Genomic DNA, 18,496 nt, shown 5'->3' on the forward strand with positions numbered 1-18,496 from the left:
GATGTCCTGTATTGTGACCTGCCACACAGTGAGATGTGAGATTGAGTGTGGTGATGTCAGGGAATATGTCAATGATGTAGCCCTCCTACTTCTGTGCCAAATGGTGAGACATGAGATTGAGTGCAGGTGACATGGAGGAGTATGCTGGATGATGTAGCCCTCCCACTTCTGTCATAGAATGGGGATATCCTATATTGTGACATACCAAATGGTGAGATGCAAGATTGAGTGCAGGTGATGTTGGGGAGTATGTCAATGATGCAGCCACCCTGCTTCTGTTGTAGAATGGGGATATCCTGTTTTGTGACATGCTGAATGGTGAGATGTGAGATTGAGTGCAGGTGATGTTGGGGAGTACATTGATGATGCAGCCCCCCTTGCTTCTGTCATAGAATGGGGATATCCTGTATCATGACATGCCAAATGGTGAGACATGAGATTGAGTGTGGGTGATGTCAGGGAGTACATCAATGATGCAGGTCCCCTGCTTCTGTCATAGAATGGGGACATCACATAGAGTGCCATGCTGAAGAGTGAGGTCACTCTACCATAGGATGTATGATGATGTGAGCAGTATGCATTGGAAAAGCAACCCTGCCCTTTGACAGTAAGTGGTGAGAACATTGCCGATTCACCCTTGAAGTTACACTCTGACCATGCAGGTGAGTTCATGTCATATGGTGTCATTGCTAGAACACACCTGTACCCATAGGTGCAAGCTGGCTGAATATAACATTTTCTGCAATGCTGTGACAATCATCCTTTCCACCAACAGCAGCAGCTTCCATCAAAATCTCCACCATTTCCTCAAATGGGCAATGCATCAGGGCACCAGTGTCAGCATGGTTAATGCCATGATGAGTGATTTCCATAAGCACTCTACAATGGGTCATGAGGTCACAGAGCAATGTCAGGTGGCAGTAGTTCAGGTATGAACTGTTGAATTCGATGACTCCTTGCTCACTGTGTGAGCAGCTTCAATCCTGAGCATGTTAAAGATCTCAACACAGTTGTTGGAGTACACATGAGTGAAGTTGACACCTGGAACACATGTCACCACCTCCAAGTTGACACTGTCAGTCTCCAAAACCTGCTCCTTCATCTTGATGGATCCCTTATCATGTTCTCAAGTTGGCAGAAACTGACATATTTTTCAACTGTGCCCTGCTCATCATCATCCTTGTCCCCACCAGAGGGAGCCTGGGAGATAGATATGACATCCTCCAGCACCTTGACAAGACATCATTAGAAAAAATCTGTTCACACAGACCTGGAAATTTGTTGAGAGGTCAGGCTGTCAAAAGCAAGTGAGGCAAGGAAAATTACGTAGAATGAGATCACAGCAAGTGCAGCTGAGTTCATAACAATCTGGGTGACAACACAAGCTGAGGCAGTAGGAGCAATGAAGAGGAGGCAGTCATCAGGGTGCTAAATAGGCAAGGAAAATTACCTAGAATGAGATCACAGTGAGTGTGACTGAGTTCATAACGATCCAGATGACAACACAAGCTGAGGCAGTAGGAGCAATGAAAAGGAGGCAGTCAGTCATCAGGGTGCTAAATATACAGTGCAGGAACAAGAGCAGGCAGGGAAGTGGATGATGCAGACTCATGCAGACCCAGCCATTTGTTAGGAGGTGGGGAGCAAGGCAGTCTGCACAAGGGGAAAATAAAATAAAAAGAAGAAAGAAAGAAAAAACTCATACCTTGTGACAGTCTGGTATGAGGTGAGTATATTCTTTGTCAAGCTTCACTTGCAACTCCAGGGAGCTGTTGGGCAGCTGTCATCAATACCAATCCTTCTACACTCTGTTACCTGACACAAGTACTCACCTGTGAGTTAGTGTTGTCCTCCAAGTGCTCTTGCACACATCAGCCCAGACTGATTGCAGGCAAGGTTGGAGGTGATGACATCACATGACAATAATCACAGTGCATGGCAAACAGCTTTGGATTGTGTAAGGGATGGGATGAACAGTGTATGCAATGTGCAACTCACAAACTGATACAATGTTACAAAAAGTGCTAGGCATGAACTAGTCCTCACTCATGAGATTGACAATGCCAGTTTGTGTCTCCTCACCATCTGTCAGGTCAATCACTCCAGCATCAGGAGATGACACAACCAGGTTAACTATGGACTCAAATGGCCAATGACCAGCATCCTCATCCACCAACTGCACACAAGATGACTGGGAGGATGCATGGACAAGGTTATGTACTAAGTCAGGCCTTGAGTACTCCAACACAACTGTTGGGACCTCTATTTCATAGAATGCATCACTGTTAGCATCCTCACTCAGTGGTGACATATGCACAACAGGTGACTGATCCACATCCACTGGCATTGCTAGGGGCCAACTTGGCACAGAACCTATAGGTGGGCAGTGGCTTGTCAAAGTGGCTTATGACCTGAAGGCCACATCGCAGCCCCTCACCATCAACATTACCCAGGAACTGTATATGACAGATGATGAGGTTGGACAGGCATATTTAGTATGGCTGCAAGACTCACCTGTGGAAGTGCACATGTAGCTGTGCCAACAGAAGTGTCAACCAATCTTGAGTGGATGGTATCCAGTGACCAGCTGAGACACTGTGAGCAGAACATTGCCAGGGAGGCAAGATTAGGCTGACAAGATGTCATGAAGGCAATGGGGGAATGTCCACCATCCAACCATGATGTGAGAGGTAATAGGTACATTGCCAGCACGGAAGAGCTGTTAACAGCTGCGTCGCGTAGCTGTTTCCCAGATGTACTAACCCTAGCACACCTCCCACGCCACGATCGACGATGCCGGTGCCGTCACGAGGCATCAGACACTCCGAACGGCCGTCCCCACCGCCGAGGGCGAGCCACTGTGGCTGGGAGGCCGGTCCAAAATTTGCAGCTCCCACGCACCGCCACCTGCGAATTTTCTAGAATAAACTGACTTATGACAGGGGTTGCAGCACGGGCTTTTGGCACAGTTGGTAGCGCGCATGCTTCGCATCGTAGATTGCATGAGGTCGTGGGTTCAAATCCCACAGAGTCCACATTTTTGATCATTTCTTCCTCTTTTTTTGGACTTGGGAGAGCCACCATATAATTGCCGGCTTCGGTCTCCCCTTTTTTTCCCTCCTCTCTGCTTTTTTGTCCGGCTGGCTCATGCAACGACGATCGGGCCTCAGCAAAGGTCTGGCCCGTATCTCTCTTCCATCCCAGCACCGTCTCTCTGGCATGGGTGCGGTCGACCCGTCGTTGCGCCCTCGGTGGCAGCACCGCGCTTTCGGCGTCCCCAATCGCATATGGGTCATCCTCCTCCTCGTCGCATTCCTCGCATCCCTCACTCGCGTACTCCCCTCCTACCATCAACCAAATACTCAGGTCTCCACCGTCGGTCTGTTACCCAAAAACTACTTACGCGAGACGTCTATCTTTTCCGTCAACGCTTCTGAATTAGACGCCAATACCGCGGGCAGCTACCCTTTCGACTTTTGTCCCGTCTTCGGCCCCAATGACGACTTGGCGCAGAGGTATGGCGCTTTGGCTCTTACTCAGAGCCGGTTGCACGTTGGCAGCGGAGGAAGAATACACCGTGTGCTCCACAAGGCCTTTCTTGGCCGGCCAATTACGATAAGTGTCTTAGGTGGATCAGGTGCGTTACACCTTCTAGATAGAGTTGTCATCATCTTGGTACGTCGTGGTTAAACCACTCGAACTGACTCTTCTGTGCAACCAGTTTCTGCTTGTCATGGCGCCGGCGACGATCCGTTATCTTCGCAGTGCTATCCTTCCATGTTCTTCCAGTGGTGGCTAAACGTATTCCCTCACCCCGCGTCCGAGCTCACCAATGGAGCCATGCGGCGGACAGACTCCGGCTACTTTGGCTTCTGCAGTGCTCATCATGTCCCAGAGCATACCGATCTTGTGATATTGGAGTTCGATGCGGACGACAAGGGGTACGCTCCACTCGTTGGATGTTCAACTTCACACTTATATCACATCCATTAGTGATCAGTACAGCATGGAAAACTTCGAACTGCTTGTTCGTTCCCTGTTGGACCGTCCAGATCAACCCGCCGTCCTCGTCCTGGGCCACTTTAGCCCACAAGTTCACGACGAATACGGTTTTGCCGGACCAGAGCATTGGCATAACATCGTAGCACAGTTCTACGACGTGCCTCATATAAGGTACAGTTGCCAGTGACCATGACCATTATCAACAACTTACGCTGCTTCAGCACGAAGCCTATCCTCTATCCCTCTTACATGGACGATCCAGATTATATCAAACCGTACTACGCTGACCCAATTCTAGCTAACTCCCAAGGACATCGAGTTCTTGCAGACGTACTCGTTTCGTTCCTCCAATCCCAGATCTGTAGCGTGTGGTCAGCAGTGGCTGGCCGATCCTTCGACTCCATTCCAATCCTGATCTCATCTGATCCTGGCGGAATAGGTGCAGAGCCCCACCTTTTCGGTGGCGCTGGGGCACGGATGGGCGCCGCGCCCCCTGAGATTGGTGGTGAGATTGACGAAGCCAAGAAGACCCCGCGCCCTCCCCCCTCCGTTCCAATATATCCTGAATTAACCATTCCGCCTGTACGGATCAACACGCGAGCGCGGTCGGCTGCTCATTTCGAGGAGCCTGCACCGTACTGTGTGTCAGCGAATGACCTTGTGAATCCCGTTCCACCTTCGTTGTTCTATGGTTCGGGTTGGGAAGTTGCCCACCCTCCGCCTGGCGTATCGCCGTTGTTGACGGCGGCGTATTACTGGCACAGTACGACGGCCCTGAGTAGGTTACGGGTGCCTATCCGAGTTGGGGCAGGCGATGTGGGCATATATTATTTAAAGGAACCAATCAGGGATATCGGGGAGGGAAGTCAGCTGGAGTGTTGGGTGGATGATAACTTCGGAGGGGCTGTCACTATCGAAAACTCGGGTGACATTTCAAGTCCGATCCCAGCGTGCGTCGTATCCCTTATTTCTTATGTTCTCCTCTGAGATTTGACTCTGACAGACTCGAAATGATCGACCAAATGGTCTCTCGTGGGTCTCACTATGTCGAGTGTCTGCTTATAGGAGACCCGGGACAGACTATTCCTTCATTCAAGGTCCTAGGCGTTTTCTCGACGTGACCCCTCTTGCATTCGGTTTTGTCTTGTGGAAATGAGAGTTATGCTGAATACCTTTGACGCTTTGAATAGACATTTGCATATCTTGTTCGCGCACTAGGATGTAGCTTTCGATGGACTACAGGTATCATAGTAAAAGCACTGCCACCGCTGGATCGTGGGAACGTTCTGGGTTCCGCTGGTGACGCATCTGCGGCGCAGCCTTACGAAGCTGTGAGGACAACAAAAACTCAGCGGGATCCTTGCATTTGTACCATATCCTTGACGAACGACACACGACAGAACTAACGAACCATGGCAGGCAGAAGAGGTCCTCCAACGGGTACGTAGACAAGGACACCTCTGGGTGACCCTATCTCTGACTATCCCGTCTTCGACGCACAGGTGCTCCACCGGCATATTCGTATGTGATGAGGGTTTACAAACGGAGTCTGCGACCAGTCGTCCTGGCGAGTAAGCGTCAATTTCGTCCTCATTTTGTGATCCTGTGGTCTCAATATCGGATGCAGCGGCCGTCGTTGCTGCCTTGTGGTCTCTAGCACTGTAAGTATACCCGCACATCGTGATAATTGATGGCGGACCATCGTTCACTTGGTGCTCTTTTTAGTGCTGTAAGACACCCGTCCTTGAACATGATCATTGACTCATCCCCGATATCGCCTCAAGGTTTCAGGCTATAAGGAACTTACCACAGACGAGAATGGTGTGTCTCTCGGTCTATGAAAATCCTTATGACGCTGACACACGGTCAGATAACTTTCACAAACTCGTCCCGTTGGCAGCCGTGCAGGGCGCCTTGTATACCGTTGTCTTACTCTTCCAGGTGTTCGGGATAGCGGCGGCAGCTACGGTATGCTCAGCCATCGTGGTTGAGGCTAGCCATTATCTGACGTCAGTCTCAATTAGCAACGCACCAGACTCATCAGGATATTCACATACCTGTCCGCCCTGTCAACGTTGTTAGCAGTGGGGGTGGCGTTCATGCGTGTTATCACTCATTTCACATTCAAGGTTCGTGGATTTCGGATATCATTGTATGTTTCTGGTATATTCATGGTATCTCAGAGCGACTTGATTGCCGAGTGCGAGGTTCTTGCTCATGAATGGAAGTGTGGACTCGGTAGGTTGCAAGTTGGTGCGCTTACACGCCAGTCGGTTTATGTGCCTTTTTTTTTTTGAAGATGTTTGGGTTTTGGGAACCTAGTCCAGGATCTGACCTCGATGCTAGTGATGCGGTGTCATGTCAGTACTTATGGAAATGGTATGGGCGAGTGATTGACCTGCATTTGCTAGATTGCAACGACCAGTGGTCCCACGATTCTTGGGCTGAAATTCTCTTGCTTATTTTGCTGATCGGTCAGTCATGATCCCACTAACCGGCGGGATGCAAGATGGGGTACTGACCCTAATTCGATGCAGTTGTCGGGCTGCTGTTTACCTCGATTGCATTCGCTTACTACCGCCAGGCGATCGATCCCACAAGTCCTGTCAACTCCTCTCGTGCACCAGCAAACCAAGTGAGGATGGACGAGTTCCCCTCCTACAACGCTCCATATGACGTTCCTGCCTATGCACCACCGGCTGGCCCACCACCGTTTGAGGGTGAAGGCAAGCCGCCGCAGTACAATTACGGGGGTTACACGTCCTTCGAAGATAACAAGGCAAAGGAAGAGGATTCCAAGAATGATCCGTTTTCAGATTATGTGACGCCGCCTATGCCTACTCATTGGGCAGAAGAACGAGATGTCACCTCCAGCAAGTGAGCTCGTGCTCCGAAATACATGGAACGATTCCCTTTTTTTTTCTCAGCTCGTACATTAGCCGAATGATGAGTACTGGAGACCATACATAAATATATGTCTAGTTAGTCGCTACACCTTGTGTCATATACCGCTGTTCTTCTGTGAAAGCTGTGCTTACCGTATGCCTTCTGCAAAAGCGAGGACCAAAAGAATTGTTGGGAGCAGCACAACAACAAATGAATCTCGACGAGGCTTCTTCCCGTTCTTCCAGTATGCCTCCATCGTCGGCGTGCATGTCATTCTCGTTGGTTTCAGTGCTCTCTATCTTCCTCAGTCAACTCGCCTGTTCGGACCACTTCCCGTACGAAAGACCGACAGGCCTCAGTCTGAGTTTATGGAAGCGCTCACAGCGCGTCCTGCGGTGACGGCTGCGTGGATACTAGCTGGACTATGCGTTCTGCAGGTGTGGTGGAGCACTTGGGTAAGAAAATGGTACTTTGGGCAGAATGCGATCGGAACACTGGACGAGATCAAAATAGCCAGAGCAAAAGTCAATGCGCTCTGGTTCTTGGTATGTCGCACAGGTTTGCATTTCTGCGGGGCGCGCATAAACTAGACACGTTGCAGAGACTTCGTGAAGCCGTCGGATTCACTCTGTTTGCAACGCTGGTTGCACACATCATCATCGTTCTCTTTGGGGCACCTATGTCAAGGCATGTACTGTGACCCATTTTTTTTTAGTCGGTGCAACCCTGAGCACCTTTAAAGCCATCATCTCCAAACGGGTCTCCTAGCTTCTACAGTCGCAGTCTTGACAGCCTTCGTACCCGCTTTCGTGTTTGGGTACCCCTCTCTCGCGTCAGACACGCCTGCATTGGCCAATAGGCTGAATTGGATCAGACTCTTCGCTGAGCTTTCGTGGGTGCACACGGCAGTATGACCTCTCCATGTTCGGTTTGCTAATGTACTAGGATGTAGACCTAGAAACGCAATTGAACGCGCTGTGGTTCACCCAGCTGTTGGAACTGTCGTCGGTGCGTGGGTCGGTGCCATTCCTATCCCACTCGACTGGGATCGACCCTGGCAAGTAAGTACCTGAATGTTCATGTTCATAATAGTTGTTTCATAGTCCCTCGTACTAGGCTTGGCCTTTGACTCCACTGTATGGAAGTCTAGCAGGTTATATCCTAGGCTCGTTTGTGGCACTCGCCATCAACTCTATGAAATGGCTGGCGAAAGAGCAACTGCGTTCGGTACAGCCGTCTACGAGGTACAAATCTAGTTGAGAGCCCACAAAGTGGTGGAAAAAATTATTTGGTGGGGGAATACCCAATCCTTGCTTTGCATAAGTCTCTATTACGACGACTCCGCTGAACGCAGGTCCCCGATGGATGGTGTGACGTAGTCGGGCACGATGGTGGAGGCGTTCGGGCCAGTGATATGATCTTCTGAGGTGACACCTGCCGCGCGTAGAACGAACGACTTCGTGAGTAACCTCGGGAATCCTGGTGGACTTCCGACGTACCTGTCAGGACAAGAAGAGTGGCGAGACCACCGGCTTGCCCGAACAATATGTCGGTATTCAGCCTGTCGCCTATCATGATCGTACGCTTAGGATCGAACTGAACCCTGCCGGAAAGGCGTCAATCTCTATCTTTCTGGATGAGAATAGAGGTGTATACTTGGCTTGAATGCAGTCTAACATGGTCTTTGCCGGCTTTCCTATACTGAGGGGGTCTCTGTTCAGGGCAAATCGTAGTGGCGCATGGATAGCGCCGGCTCCAGGCAGAAGACCATGCGCGCTTGGAAATGTACTATCCTCGTTCGTGACCAGGAATCGACAACTCGGGTCACGATGAAGATAATGAAAAGCCTTTGCAAGCTTCGTGTAATTGATCATGCTATCGAGACCACACAGCACTGCAGCAACGTCTGGGTCTGGTGTGAAGTCGGCCAGAGAGAACGGTTCCAGCGTGCAGTCCGCCGGATCCTAGTGTCGCCGTATGCGTATGAGATGCCCGAGGACATGGTAAAGTAAATGCGAGGCGACTGACTGACCGTGCCGCCGACGTAGGACACGCCCTCGTTACACAGCTCTTCCTCGATTCCTGACATACCAATGACGAATACCTTTTTGTCCTTAGGGAGCTTCATCACGGAAGAGATGTATACTGCAGCTGCGTATGCAGATCCATATATTTCGTCCTGATTAAATTAGAGAATTCCGGTTGCATTGGCACGACAGATCGGGACAGAACAATATGTCGCGACACCTACCACGTGTGCTTCAATACCGAGCTGATCGAACTTGGTTTTGTAGCTTCTCCGGGACTTGGCTGCATTGTTCGTCACGAAGAGCAGCCGCTTTCCTGATGGAATAATGCCAGTTATCTCGGGGGTTCGCGACACAATAGCCACGACACAGGGGCAGATAACACTTCACGACGACTTGCCTCGTTTGCGTAACATATCGAGAACCTCGACTGCACCCTCTATCGGCCGATCGCCACGCCAAAGTACCCCATCACAGTCAAACATCCAAGCATCGTACTTGTTGAGGAGAGCCTCATATTGCTCTGCAGCAGAGAGTCTGACAGCCATGTCTGTCTGATTTGAGTGGGAGACTAGAAACCAAGGATACCCGGGAGTGAACCAACCGATTGCAGTGAACGCCTCGCTTGCGTGCGGTATGGATCAATCGTACACGGGAGGTCTCCCAAAATTCCGACGACGTAGTCATCGGCACAAACACCAGCACACGCGCAGCCCGCTTAGCTCAGTGGTAGAGCGCATCACTTGTATCATTGCGATGATGAGGTCGGTTGTTCAATCCAGCCAGTGGGCATTTACAGGTTCGAAGGTCCTTTTTTTGTTTCAATATCGCTGCCCGATTGATACGGAAGTAGTTTCCGTTTGATACGTAGATTACACCGTCAGTGCTGAAAACGTACACAAAAACGTATTTAGATCTTCGACGTTGCGAACGTCCGCCTCTCTCTTTCATGGATCCACGCACGATGCCGCTGCCAGCTGCCGACCTCCATCTGCACCAATTCGCGCAACTCTCGCAAATCAAACGATAAGGACGCATCTGCCTGCAGTGCACCTACCACATATGATCTGTCAACAGGGGGGAAAGGACTTCAGCACAAGGGTTAGATGATGAGGCAGGGTGATACAGACATCACCGTGCTTGTTTTCAGGGGTTCAGTTCGCCCGCCGGTCTTTAGTTCAAAACACATCTTATCAAGGGGTATCTTATGCTCGTACCACATCTTGTAAGCGCGCAGAAACTGTGGACTAGCAGGTTCAGGTATGCAGTAATCTCGAAAGGAAGGCGGCCCGGTAACAGACGAGCTGGAGCTGCTACTTGTCTCCCAGGCAGTGGCACGGGATTCTACGCCCAATTTGACGGTGCGTGGGTCGATGTCGCATGAATACACCGAAACGTCGAGGCGCTTCCCCTCCTTAGCTGCCTTCTCCACGAGTGTATTATAGACCATGACAGCACAGTGACAGTCATTTGCGGCATCTGCATGTGCAATAGTGAATTCGCGGATCCGGAGTAGGCAAGTCTATGGCTACCTACAGTCTACCATTTCGCTGGTAAGTTTCGCTTCCCAGTTCGAAGTACGCACGCTATTCTTCACCAGGGTCTTCCCGAGATATACGGAGACCATCTTGGCAAGACTGACGACCTCCCGCTTGTACACAGTTTTGAACTTCTCATCAGCCTTAGCAGCAAGGGCACCCAGCTCTACAAGACCGCGTGCGCGAATGCCGAAGTCGCGATAGAGTTTCTCACCGTCCTCTGTCGTCAATACTGAGAGTCATACCCAGACTAATTGGAGGTCTCCACGTACTCTTTATATTGGCACCTGTCTTCACGATGTTTGGACACTCTATTACCTCCTAGCATTGTGTGAACATGACATTTTGGCGCCCCAGGAACGGTAAAACATATACCAGAACTTTCCTCGGGAACCCTTACGGACAAACGTTAGCACCGTCATTACAGCGCAAAGATAAGCGATAAGTCATTACTTTTCATATTGCTGATATGGATAAGCAGAATAGTCTGGTTGTCACATAATTGGACCAAGGCTGTCCTACGCTCAGCGGCGCCCGCTTGCCACATAACCCGCCATTCCATATCGAAACCCAAGGGACTATCGAAAAGGAGCCTCGCCATATAATTTCTGGGATATGTATGTATATCTCACCTTTCGAGGGACTGTACGAGATCGTTGGCTTCGTCCTCGCATTGCGTATAGAGGACCGCGGCAGGTGGATTTCGGTAATCGAGATAGCTGTATGTCGGAGTGGTAGAATTCTTCGCATCGTTAGATGGTTTGTCACAGGACAGCTTTCGTGCGGCAAATGGTAGAACCAGCTCCACAGCGCTGGAAGTTTGGCTGGGCTTCCTGATCGGAAGATGGACTGCCCGAGAAGACTCATGGGACTTCTCGGGAATCCGAACCGCACGCTTTTTCGAATGGGCACTTTTTTCACGCTGAGAGCCATCATATTTGGAAAGGATATAACGACTCACCGATTGATGTTCACTTTCTTAGCCAACTTGAAAGCGCGTGGAGGTGGTGGTTCGGGGCGGCTTCGGTCTATTGGTCTCTCAGTAGCTACCATGGAAAACCCCGCGGCAGGGTGCACCGACGTGACCGTGTCTTTGGGAGCATCACGTTGGTCAAACTGGGTGAAATCCCCATCACATTCTTTGCTGGGTGGCACGCCGGCTTCACCTTGAACCAGCCCAACGGCCTGGGTGCGATAGGATTGGAAAAATGGATGTGGCCTGTATATAGGCAAAAGGAAGTTGAGCAGCTGCTGGAGAGCGCGTATCATGCCTTGGTTCACATACGTTCGTGCAGTATTCAACCTGTGGCACGCGTCGGACTCTTCTTGAGCAGTTCGTTGTTTGTTGTCTTCCTTCAGGCCGGCGTCTTTGTTGGGTAAGTATATTCCTTCATAGATTTCTATAGACCAGTCGGATTCCCCGTTCGTTATCATTGGCTTCTGGTTCAGAGCTTCATCCATGATAGCTGGGTAATAAGTAATTAACCGCACGAAACGTTCCAAAGACAACGCGACGCGTTCGTCACGTGGCTGTCTGTCTCGGCAAATGCCAAGGTTTCATTTTGTCATTTCATTTTAAGCTTTAAGGACGGACGGAGCGCAGCGCTGAGTCTCGACTGTGTATGAAAGAAAAGGTTAGTGTGCTTTGCGACAGAAAACACCCGTGATCGATAGAGTGCCGCGATCGGACCGTGATCACGCGGAGCTTCGCATCTGCCACCAGGCACTGACGTTATAGAGGATGATAAGATGTTGATACTACCCCTCGTATGCCGCATGCCCCTGTCGTCAATCTGCAGCTCGTTACGATACGACGGCAATCCAAAGTGTGCATCCACATAGCTTGTCTGCGGAGGACTTGAACAGATGTCCGTGGACCACGCGCCGTCCTGACTCGATACGGTCACATGATGGGTAGTATTTCAACACTGGTACTTCGGCTCCGTACTGTAAGTACTTCAGCTCCCTCTTCTGCTGTTTCAGTTTGGTACTAGCTGGTTCTGACGGGGTTCTCAGAGAGGTTCTGGCCGGAGCTCAAAGTCGTAATACCGAAGTCAGCCGCATCATTGGTGCCTTCTGAGTTGAAGTCTGTGTGTCATGGAGCAGATACTCCGCTCGGATCTCTTACCGCAGCCATTACGTGTGGTCAAGTGAATGCCTTTATATAAGCAGTACGGCGCAATTGTTTTCTTCTTTCTTACTTCCACACGACGGTTTTCTCAGATCGCTCAATCCCGCACGTTCCCACTAGTAAGCGTCGAGAACCAGCTTGTTTGCAGGACTGTGGTTGTTCTGTCGCGTCACTTCTCAGGCACTGCATTGACGATGTCTGTCCTTTGCACCCCGTCTTCTGCGCCGCAAGATCGTGGTGCGCTAGCTCACCATGTGACCAGTACCGTCGACCATCACTATCAAACACAACTAACCCATTGCAGACCTGCCCCAACCATCCCACTGAGTGGCACTTGTGCTGAGCTGTCATGCAGAGCGTTAGAGACAACACCGCTGCTCTCTCCCGCGGTTCCATCCGCGCGGAACATGTTCTGGGATGAACTGAAGATATTGCTCAAGTATTCGCTCCCTATCTTTGGGTCAGTTACTTGCTTGATCCGTACATGGGGTTTCGATTGATCGCGAACTCGGCAGGATTCACGCCTTTGAATACAGTATGATGATGGCTACGGTGATTTCCATTGGGCATATTTCCACAGTCGCGCTTGCGGCCGCTACCTTGGGTTTCATGACCGCTAACGTTACCGGCTTAAGTATCGTTCAAGGAATGGCCAACACCCTCGATACAGTCCTTCCGTCGGCATGGACTTCTGATCAACCCCAGTTAGTCGGGCTCTGGATCCAACGGATGAGTAAGTTCACGCACGTGATAGATGGACGTAACTGACTTCCAGTACAGGTATTCTGATTTCCGTTGTATTGATTGTACGTACTCGCATTTCCCATCTGCTTCGTGTACTGATTCGCCCTAAGCCCGTGCTTGCATTATGGTTCCACGCAGAGCCCATCCTTGTAGGATTGAATCAAGATCCCGAGGTTGCAAGACTGGCTGCCATCTACTTGAAATGGGCATCGTTAGGACTCCCTGCCTACGCTTTCAATTGTGTATCCAGGTACGGCATATGAACCCTGCGGATGCCATAGGCGCTAATCACTTGTGGCCAGACGTTACTTTCAATCACAAGGTAAAGTGGAAGTCTACTGGCTACCAAAAGATAAATTGCCCACTCTCTACATCAATGCAGGACTATTTACTGTTCCAACCCGTATCATTCTTTATGTTGCGCCAATTAACATATTCTTGAATTACCTTCTGGGTAGGTGTGGTACTTGCTATTGCTGATCGAGGGTTTGACCATGTTCAGTATGGGGACCTGAGCCATTCTGCTTAGGCTTTATAGGGGCGCCTATTGCAACTTCGATTTCCTACAACTTTGTGGCTGTCGCATCTGTCGTTTATGGGGTCTTCTTTGTTCCGAGAACCGCCTGGCATCCGATCTCAGTGAGGGCATTCACGAACTTGGGTTATTTGTCCAAACTAAGCATTGGCGGTGTTGGTAAGCACCTCACGGATGCATCTGGACTTCTTTCACAAATGGCTTTAATACAGGGCAACTTGCGTCCTCGTGGTGGTCATGGGAACTCGTTGGACGTGCGTGGCTATATCCTTCTATTTTACTGACTTCATATCTGCCGACCGTCGGTCACAGTCGCCGCAAGCTTGTGAGTTTGTGACTAAGTTGCTCCCACGTAGTCCTGAGCTTCTTTCAGCCTTGGTCCCACCACTTTGGCGACCCAGTCTGTCCTTATTACGACCTCCTCGGCTTTCTTTCAAGCGCCTTATGCTCTGGGCATCGCTACTTCTGTTCGGTGAGTGCTTCCTCTGTGTGCCGTCATTTTCCTTTTTTTTTTTAATGCATCCCGGTTGCAGCATTGGAAACCTCTTAGGAGAGCAGAACGCGAGGCGCGCCAGGGCTGTCGTCAAAGCATCTTTCCTGCTTATCATTGTACTCGTAACCCTCTTCAGGTTCGTGTGACATGAGAAATTGGCGTTGGTACCCAGCTGTTTATGTGTTATCTTTGCAACAGTTCCACACTGCTAATTTTCCGCCGATCGTGGGGTTATTTGTTTAACAACGACCCTGGTATGAGTTCCCAAAGCACCCTTTACGATGTACTCTGAACATATATTGGCAGAGGTCATCGAACTGGTCGCCGCTGTTCTTCCACTTGTTGCGCTCGTGCAGGTATTCGACGATAGCAGCGCGGTAGTTGGTGGTATACTTCGAGCCCGGGGGAAGCAGGTAAGATGTTTTGTGCAACCTAGCTTTGGACGTTCTATTCATCGAACCATGCCAGGTTCTGGGTGCAACGCTGAACATTAGGGAAGTGGTTCTCATATTTAGGTTTTGTCAATACTGACGCTCTTCGTTTTTACAGTGCTTACTACGTTATAGGCCTTCCCATTGGCCTATGGCTGACTTTTAAGAGAGACCTCGGGCTCTTCGGCTTATGGTGGGGTCTCAATCTCGCTATGGCATACGCGACTTCGATCGGGCTGTACCTATGCTTTACCACTGACTGGGACAGGGAAGTGGAGAGAGTTGTGGCGCGTCTGGCCGTGGACAAAGGGTACAACCCGATGGACGAAGAACGCGCACATTAAAAATAACTGATCGCGAAGGATTGTTGCAACTGCGGCTGCCTGTGCAAAGTAGCGGGGAATATGTAAACGGATCACAATACGTAGATAAAAACGACTTGACACGGTGTAAAAACCTACAGCTCGACAAGATTACTACTCTTTCGCTTGCCTTGGTGTGTGGTGCCCGATCGGCCGCCGATAGGGGCATTTTACAGGCATGTCCCTTACAAGGTGCGGCGATACAGTATAGAACGTACCTGGAACGAAATATCAGCTGGCTTTACAGAATAGCCCAGCTTCGCAGTGTTAGCTATGGCTCTTGATCAAAACATACCATCTCGGAAGGCCTAAACATCTCCGATGCCTTGATACTTCTCTACTGAAAAACGAGCTGATTTACGCATTGAAATATCCGCAAAGTGAAGCCCTATTTCCGGCACTGAATGCATGTGTATCCAAGACTAATTGATACTCAAATTGACGTCGTTACCTGAGACCCACCGTCCTGGAACTGTGGGGCCGCTGATATGACCATAGTTACCTCACGTGTCCAAGATCCACAAACATTAATGAAGAGGATAGACTATGCCGCATCTACGTCGCGGGAGGGTATGCACTCCTGAGTGGCCTTTCCCCTCCAACTTCGTTGAATAGAACTGTAACTTGAGAGCGAACGCGTCAAGTTGAATGATTCCCTGCGTTGCACAGTAGGGACTGCGGGCCAGCTGGAAAGGCGGCCCGTTGACAGACTCAACGTTTGTATGTCAGCCCTGCGCACACACGCAGGGTAAAAAAAAGGAATTCCAGAATACAATGATTTTGCTACCGCCTACTATTGTTGACCCTGTGAGTGGTGAAAGGGCCGTCTCCTGCAGTGCGAATGTTGCAAGAAATAAGGCCGCCGGCGGAGTACGGTGATCATGAGTCACTCCTCTGATCGGAACAGCGGCACAAGATTGAGTTCCAGCGCAACAGACCGGGACTAGTGCGTCCGCGTACTGGAACACAGCAGCGTCTGTCGATAAGTAGCTTTCCCACCAAAATATTGGAAATAGTTGGGGTCAATCCGGGAGTATGGTAAGTAAAAATACTCTCATGACATTACAGTATGATGTATGAAGACGCGCTGGGAAATATGCTAGTAATGTACAATGAATTGTCGGTGCAGGCAATTGCACCCTAAGAATCCCAAACCAGTATACACTTCCAGAAAACCAAAAAGAAACGATACGATAGAAACTGGAGGTCGGGGACCTAGATCACAACTTCGCCATCGAAGGCTGCATCTTGTTGAGATATGCTGACGCGACGATTCTTCCCGTCTGTTTCTCGATGATCTGATCAGATAGGTGTCATCCGCGTCAGAGTGACGGTAATCAAGTAGAGATAAAACATACCTCACATCTGGCGCTCATGATGCGACCCCCCATTGCTACTGATGTGCTGATTATCCGAAGACACGAACCACTGTAATTGTTCCATCAAAACCTTCGGATCTTCAACTCGCGTCGTGACGTAGACTTACCCAGGCGCTGGAGAGTGGAAAAGGATGTTCATGGCCTGCGTGACGCCAACACCGTTGACATTTTGCACAAGCCCCAAAGCAACCAATGGGGTGCTGCAGCAACTAAAAAATAAAAGCGGCGTTGGTAGTCAAGAACGAAAATAGGCTTGGACCTTACTTGTCAATCAAGAATGCGACGCATCCGCCATGTAGCATCCCAGCGCCATTCAGCATGCCCTTGGTTACATCCACCTCCGCCACTGTGGTTGCATTCATTCTCCCATGCTTTTCCTTACATTTGGAAATGCTCATGTCGATAAATTTCACAGATTTGGCAACAGCGTGTCCAAAGCAACTTTCGTCGCCAGCTCCGTAAGCCATAAACGTATTCAAGATGAGCTGTTTCATGTGTGGCGTAACATTGCCACTGATCTTCGAAACATCACCATAGTTGGACAGCGAAGCCGGGTCAACCCAAGCCGTGCGAGAAGATGCGTTCGGTGACAAAGGGGAGTCCTCGAATCTTAACTTGTCGGAAGATGATGGTAATGGGGCATAGGCATCCTGGGTAGGAGCGGCGCCGCTTGCGTAGGCAGTGGAGGCTGGTCTAGGAGACATATTGGAGCAGGTGGTCGAATGGTAGTCTGAGGAGGTAGCAAACCGCATGCCAGGCCCTGCTATTTAACCATAACCACATCCAGATGCGAGAAACGGTCCGCTTCGCTAAATCGGGTGGTAAAATTTGTGTGAGCGTGTCAAAAATTGTTTCGTCAGACCAGCCTGATGGGCGAAGCTGGCGGAAGGCGTGGCACAGGAACTGACTGCGTAGTACAAGCAGGTTCATAACCCTTGCATCTGGAGCGGAATTCTCCTCAGATCGGAACAAGATCCATACCAAATCGGTCGCTCTCGCAACGCCACGTGGCTGCTCGTGATAAGGTCTTCCGACCTCCGCTGCCGCTATACTCGCACCTTCGACGTCTTCGCGAAGGTGGGCCCTCGAGGCAAAATATGATTGTTTCTGCAGTCTAGCTTCAGCTGATCCTGCCAAGAACGAAGAGAGCTACATACTTACCTGGGTGGGGCCACCAATATTCGTCATATTATCTCTCTTAGGGCCGAGAGCAAACAATCACAGTAGGATCGTAGGAACCTTGTTTCCAAAAATTTTCGACGTTACCCTCATTGGTAGGACCCTTCCGGGTGTGGTCTTTTTGCCTTCTCACGGCTATAGGGCCAGAAACGAACCAGTGGAGACCGTATCAAGCTGTGCTTGATGGTGGTGGCATTTTATCCCGCGACCCGTAATTAGAGCTTTGCAATTATAGTAGGATCAACACTCCTAATACGCAACGGGAAACCTTTGACAGAGCGTCCGACAGACTCGATGGTCTACAAACTGTAGTCAATGTTCTACTTGGTTCTCCAAATTTGTTAGCCGCGCTCTAACTTCTGACAGTATTGTTCACATGCATGGTAAAACATGCACTCGAGAGCCCCCGTGTCGTCGAAGCCAGTAACGTGTGGTTCGAGTACCGCCGGGCACGAGGTGCATGTACCTAACCTGCCCAGTGTGGTCAGCCAAATCAACTCGTCAGTACCAGTGCTGTGCAGAGTTCGAAAAACAGGGTGTGAACATCCCTCGCAGCTGAGCGCAAACACCAAGGTTCCGACACATGCACCATTGCTTACCTACATTTTGTCGCAACTTCGCGGAATGCAACGACTTCTCACGAGAATGGAGGAGCAAAGCGGCCAGACGTTCACATGGAAGGGAAATAGTAGTCGCTCGATCTAAGTATATAGACGCAATTCCGGGTCGCACGAGCAATTGACGCGGTCCCAAAAACACCATCGGATCGTACAGGATGTCTGCCTTCCG

The 18,496-nt window shown here is 50.1% G+C and overlaps 8 protein-coding genes and 2 non-coding genes across 10 annotated transcripts; 6 read left to right on the forward strand and 4 right to left on the reverse strand.

Moving 5' to 3' along the window:
- Positions 1-689: 689 nt before the first annotated feature.
- Positions 690-1,102, reverse strand: F5J12DRAFT_890422 (uncharacterized protein; the record flags this gene model as incomplete). Its single annotated transcript, XM_051747409.1, has 2 exons — positions 690-879; positions 954-1,102. The coding sequence occupies 2 exons, from the start codon at positions 1,100-1,102 to the stop codon at positions 690-692; spliced, it is 339 nt and encodes a 112-aa protein (XP_051602111.1).
- Positions 1,103-2,954: 1,852 nt separating this feature from the next.
- On the forward strand, positions 2,955-3,035 carry F5J12DRAFT_t74. Its single transcript has one exon. It is a non-coding gene; the product is annotated as a tRNA-Ala (tRNA).
- On the forward strand, positions 2,984-5,283 carry F5J12DRAFT_815666 (uncharacterized protein). The gene is made up of 5 exons (XM_051745037.1): positions 2,984-3,637; positions 3,722-3,941; positions 3,994-4,173; positions 4,224-4,952; positions 5,006-5,283. Exons 1-5 carry the CDS (start codon positions 3,148-3,150, stop codon positions 5,121-5,123), a joined length of 1,737 nt encoding a protein of 578 aa, XP_051602112.1. The 5' UTR covers positions 2,984-3,147; the 3' UTR covers positions 5,124-5,283.
- F5J12DRAFT_815670 (uncharacterized protein) lies at positions 5,284-7,034 on the forward strand. The gene is made up of 11 exons (XM_051745038.1): positions 5,284-5,442; positions 5,505-5,573; positions 5,630-5,663; positions 5,728-5,731; positions 5,787-5,823; positions 5,873-5,970; positions 6,027-6,131; positions 6,186-6,209; positions 6,302-6,362; positions 6,414-6,476; positions 6,540-7,034. Exons 1-11 carry the CDS (start codon positions 5,415-5,417, stop codon positions 6,881-6,883), a joined length of 867 nt encoding a protein of 288 aa, XP_051602113.1. The 5' UTR covers positions 5,284-5,414; the 3' UTR covers positions 6,884-7,034.
- F5J12DRAFT_815673 (GPI biosynthesis protein family Pig-F-domain-containing protein) lies at positions 7,033-8,408 on the forward strand. The gene is made up of 5 exons (XM_051745039.1): positions 7,033-7,433; positions 7,490-7,575; positions 7,631-7,780; positions 7,841-7,949; positions 8,005-8,408. Exons 1-5 carry the CDS (start codon positions 7,044-7,046, stop codon positions 8,146-8,148), a joined length of 879 nt encoding a protein of 292 aa, XP_051602114.1. The 5' UTR covers positions 7,033-7,043; the 3' UTR covers positions 8,149-8,408.
- Positions 8,219-9,463, reverse strand: F5J12DRAFT_717377 (HAD-like domain-containing protein; the record flags this gene model as incomplete). The annotated part of the gene is given in 7 exon segments (XM_051741055.1): positions 8,219-8,322; positions 8,388-8,491; positions 8,545-8,852; positions 8,921-9,067; positions 9,140-9,226; position 9,299; positions 9,312-9,463. 7 exon segments carry the CDS (start codon positions 9,461-9,463, stop codon positions 8,219-8,221), a joined length of 903 nt encoding a protein of 300 aa, XP_051602115.1.
- A 164-nt stretch (positions 9,464-9,627) lies between these two features.
- Positions 9,628-9,707, forward strand: F5J12DRAFT_t75. Its single transcript has one exon. It is a non-coding gene; the product is annotated as a tRNA-Thr (tRNA).
- A 43-nt stretch (positions 9,708-9,750) lies between these two features.
- Positions 9,751-11,993, reverse strand: F5J12DRAFT_815683 (uncharacterized protein). Its single transcript, XM_051745040.1, has 9 exons — positions 11,739-11,993; positions 11,415-11,672; positions 11,086-11,364; positions 10,907-11,031; positions 10,829-10,848; positions 10,726-10,774; positions 10,452-10,673; positions 10,046-10,394; positions 9,751-9,982 (listed from the first exon to the last, which is right to left on the reverse strand). The coding sequence occupies exons 1-9, from the start codon at positions 11,912-11,914 to the stop codon at positions 9,826-9,828; spliced, it is 1,635 nt and encodes a 544-aa protein (XP_051602116.1). The 5' UTR covers positions 11,915-11,993; the 3' UTR covers positions 9,751-9,825.
- Positions 11,994-12,991: 998 nt separating this feature from the next.
- On the forward strand, positions 12,992-15,131 carry F5J12DRAFT_717009 (mate-domain-containing protein; the record flags this gene model as incomplete). The annotated part of the gene is made up of 13 exons (XM_051741040.1): positions 12,992-13,044; positions 13,100-13,317; positions 13,365-13,390; positions 13,439-13,578; positions 13,631-13,650; positions 13,711-13,782; positions 13,831-14,022; positions 14,076-14,117; positions 14,227-14,335; positions 14,397-14,472; positions 14,529-14,610; positions 14,663-14,776; positions 14,872-15,131. The coding sequence occupies 13 exons, from the start codon at positions 12,992-12,994 to the stop codon at positions 15,129-15,131; spliced, it is 1,404 nt and encodes a 467-aa protein (XP_051602117.1).
- A 1,022-nt stretch (positions 15,132-16,153) lies between these two features.
- Positions 16,154-17,851, reverse strand: F5J12DRAFT_815705 (uncharacterized protein). Its single transcript, XM_051745041.1, has 6 exons — positions 17,690-17,851; positions 17,231-17,635; positions 16,793-17,178; positions 16,636-16,737; positions 16,508-16,577; positions 16,154-16,447 (listed from the first exon to the last, which is right to left on the reverse strand). Exons 1-6 carry the CDS (start codon positions 17,714-17,716, stop codon positions 16,370-16,372), a joined length of 1,068 nt encoding a protein of 355 aa, XP_051602118.1. The 5' UTR covers positions 17,717-17,851; the 3' UTR covers positions 16,154-16,369.
- Between the last annotated feature and the right edge of the window lie 645 nt (positions 17,852-18,496).

The sequence above is a fragment of the Pisolithus orientalis genome (genome assembly GCF_024613125.1).
Source record: "Pisolithus orientalis strain OTSU chromosome Unknown F5J12scaffold_7, whole genome shotgun sequence".
In the NCBI taxonomy this organism is placed as follows: Eukaryota; Fungi; Basidiomycota; class Agaricomycetes; order Boletales; family Pisolithaceae; genus Pisolithus; species Pisolithus orientalis.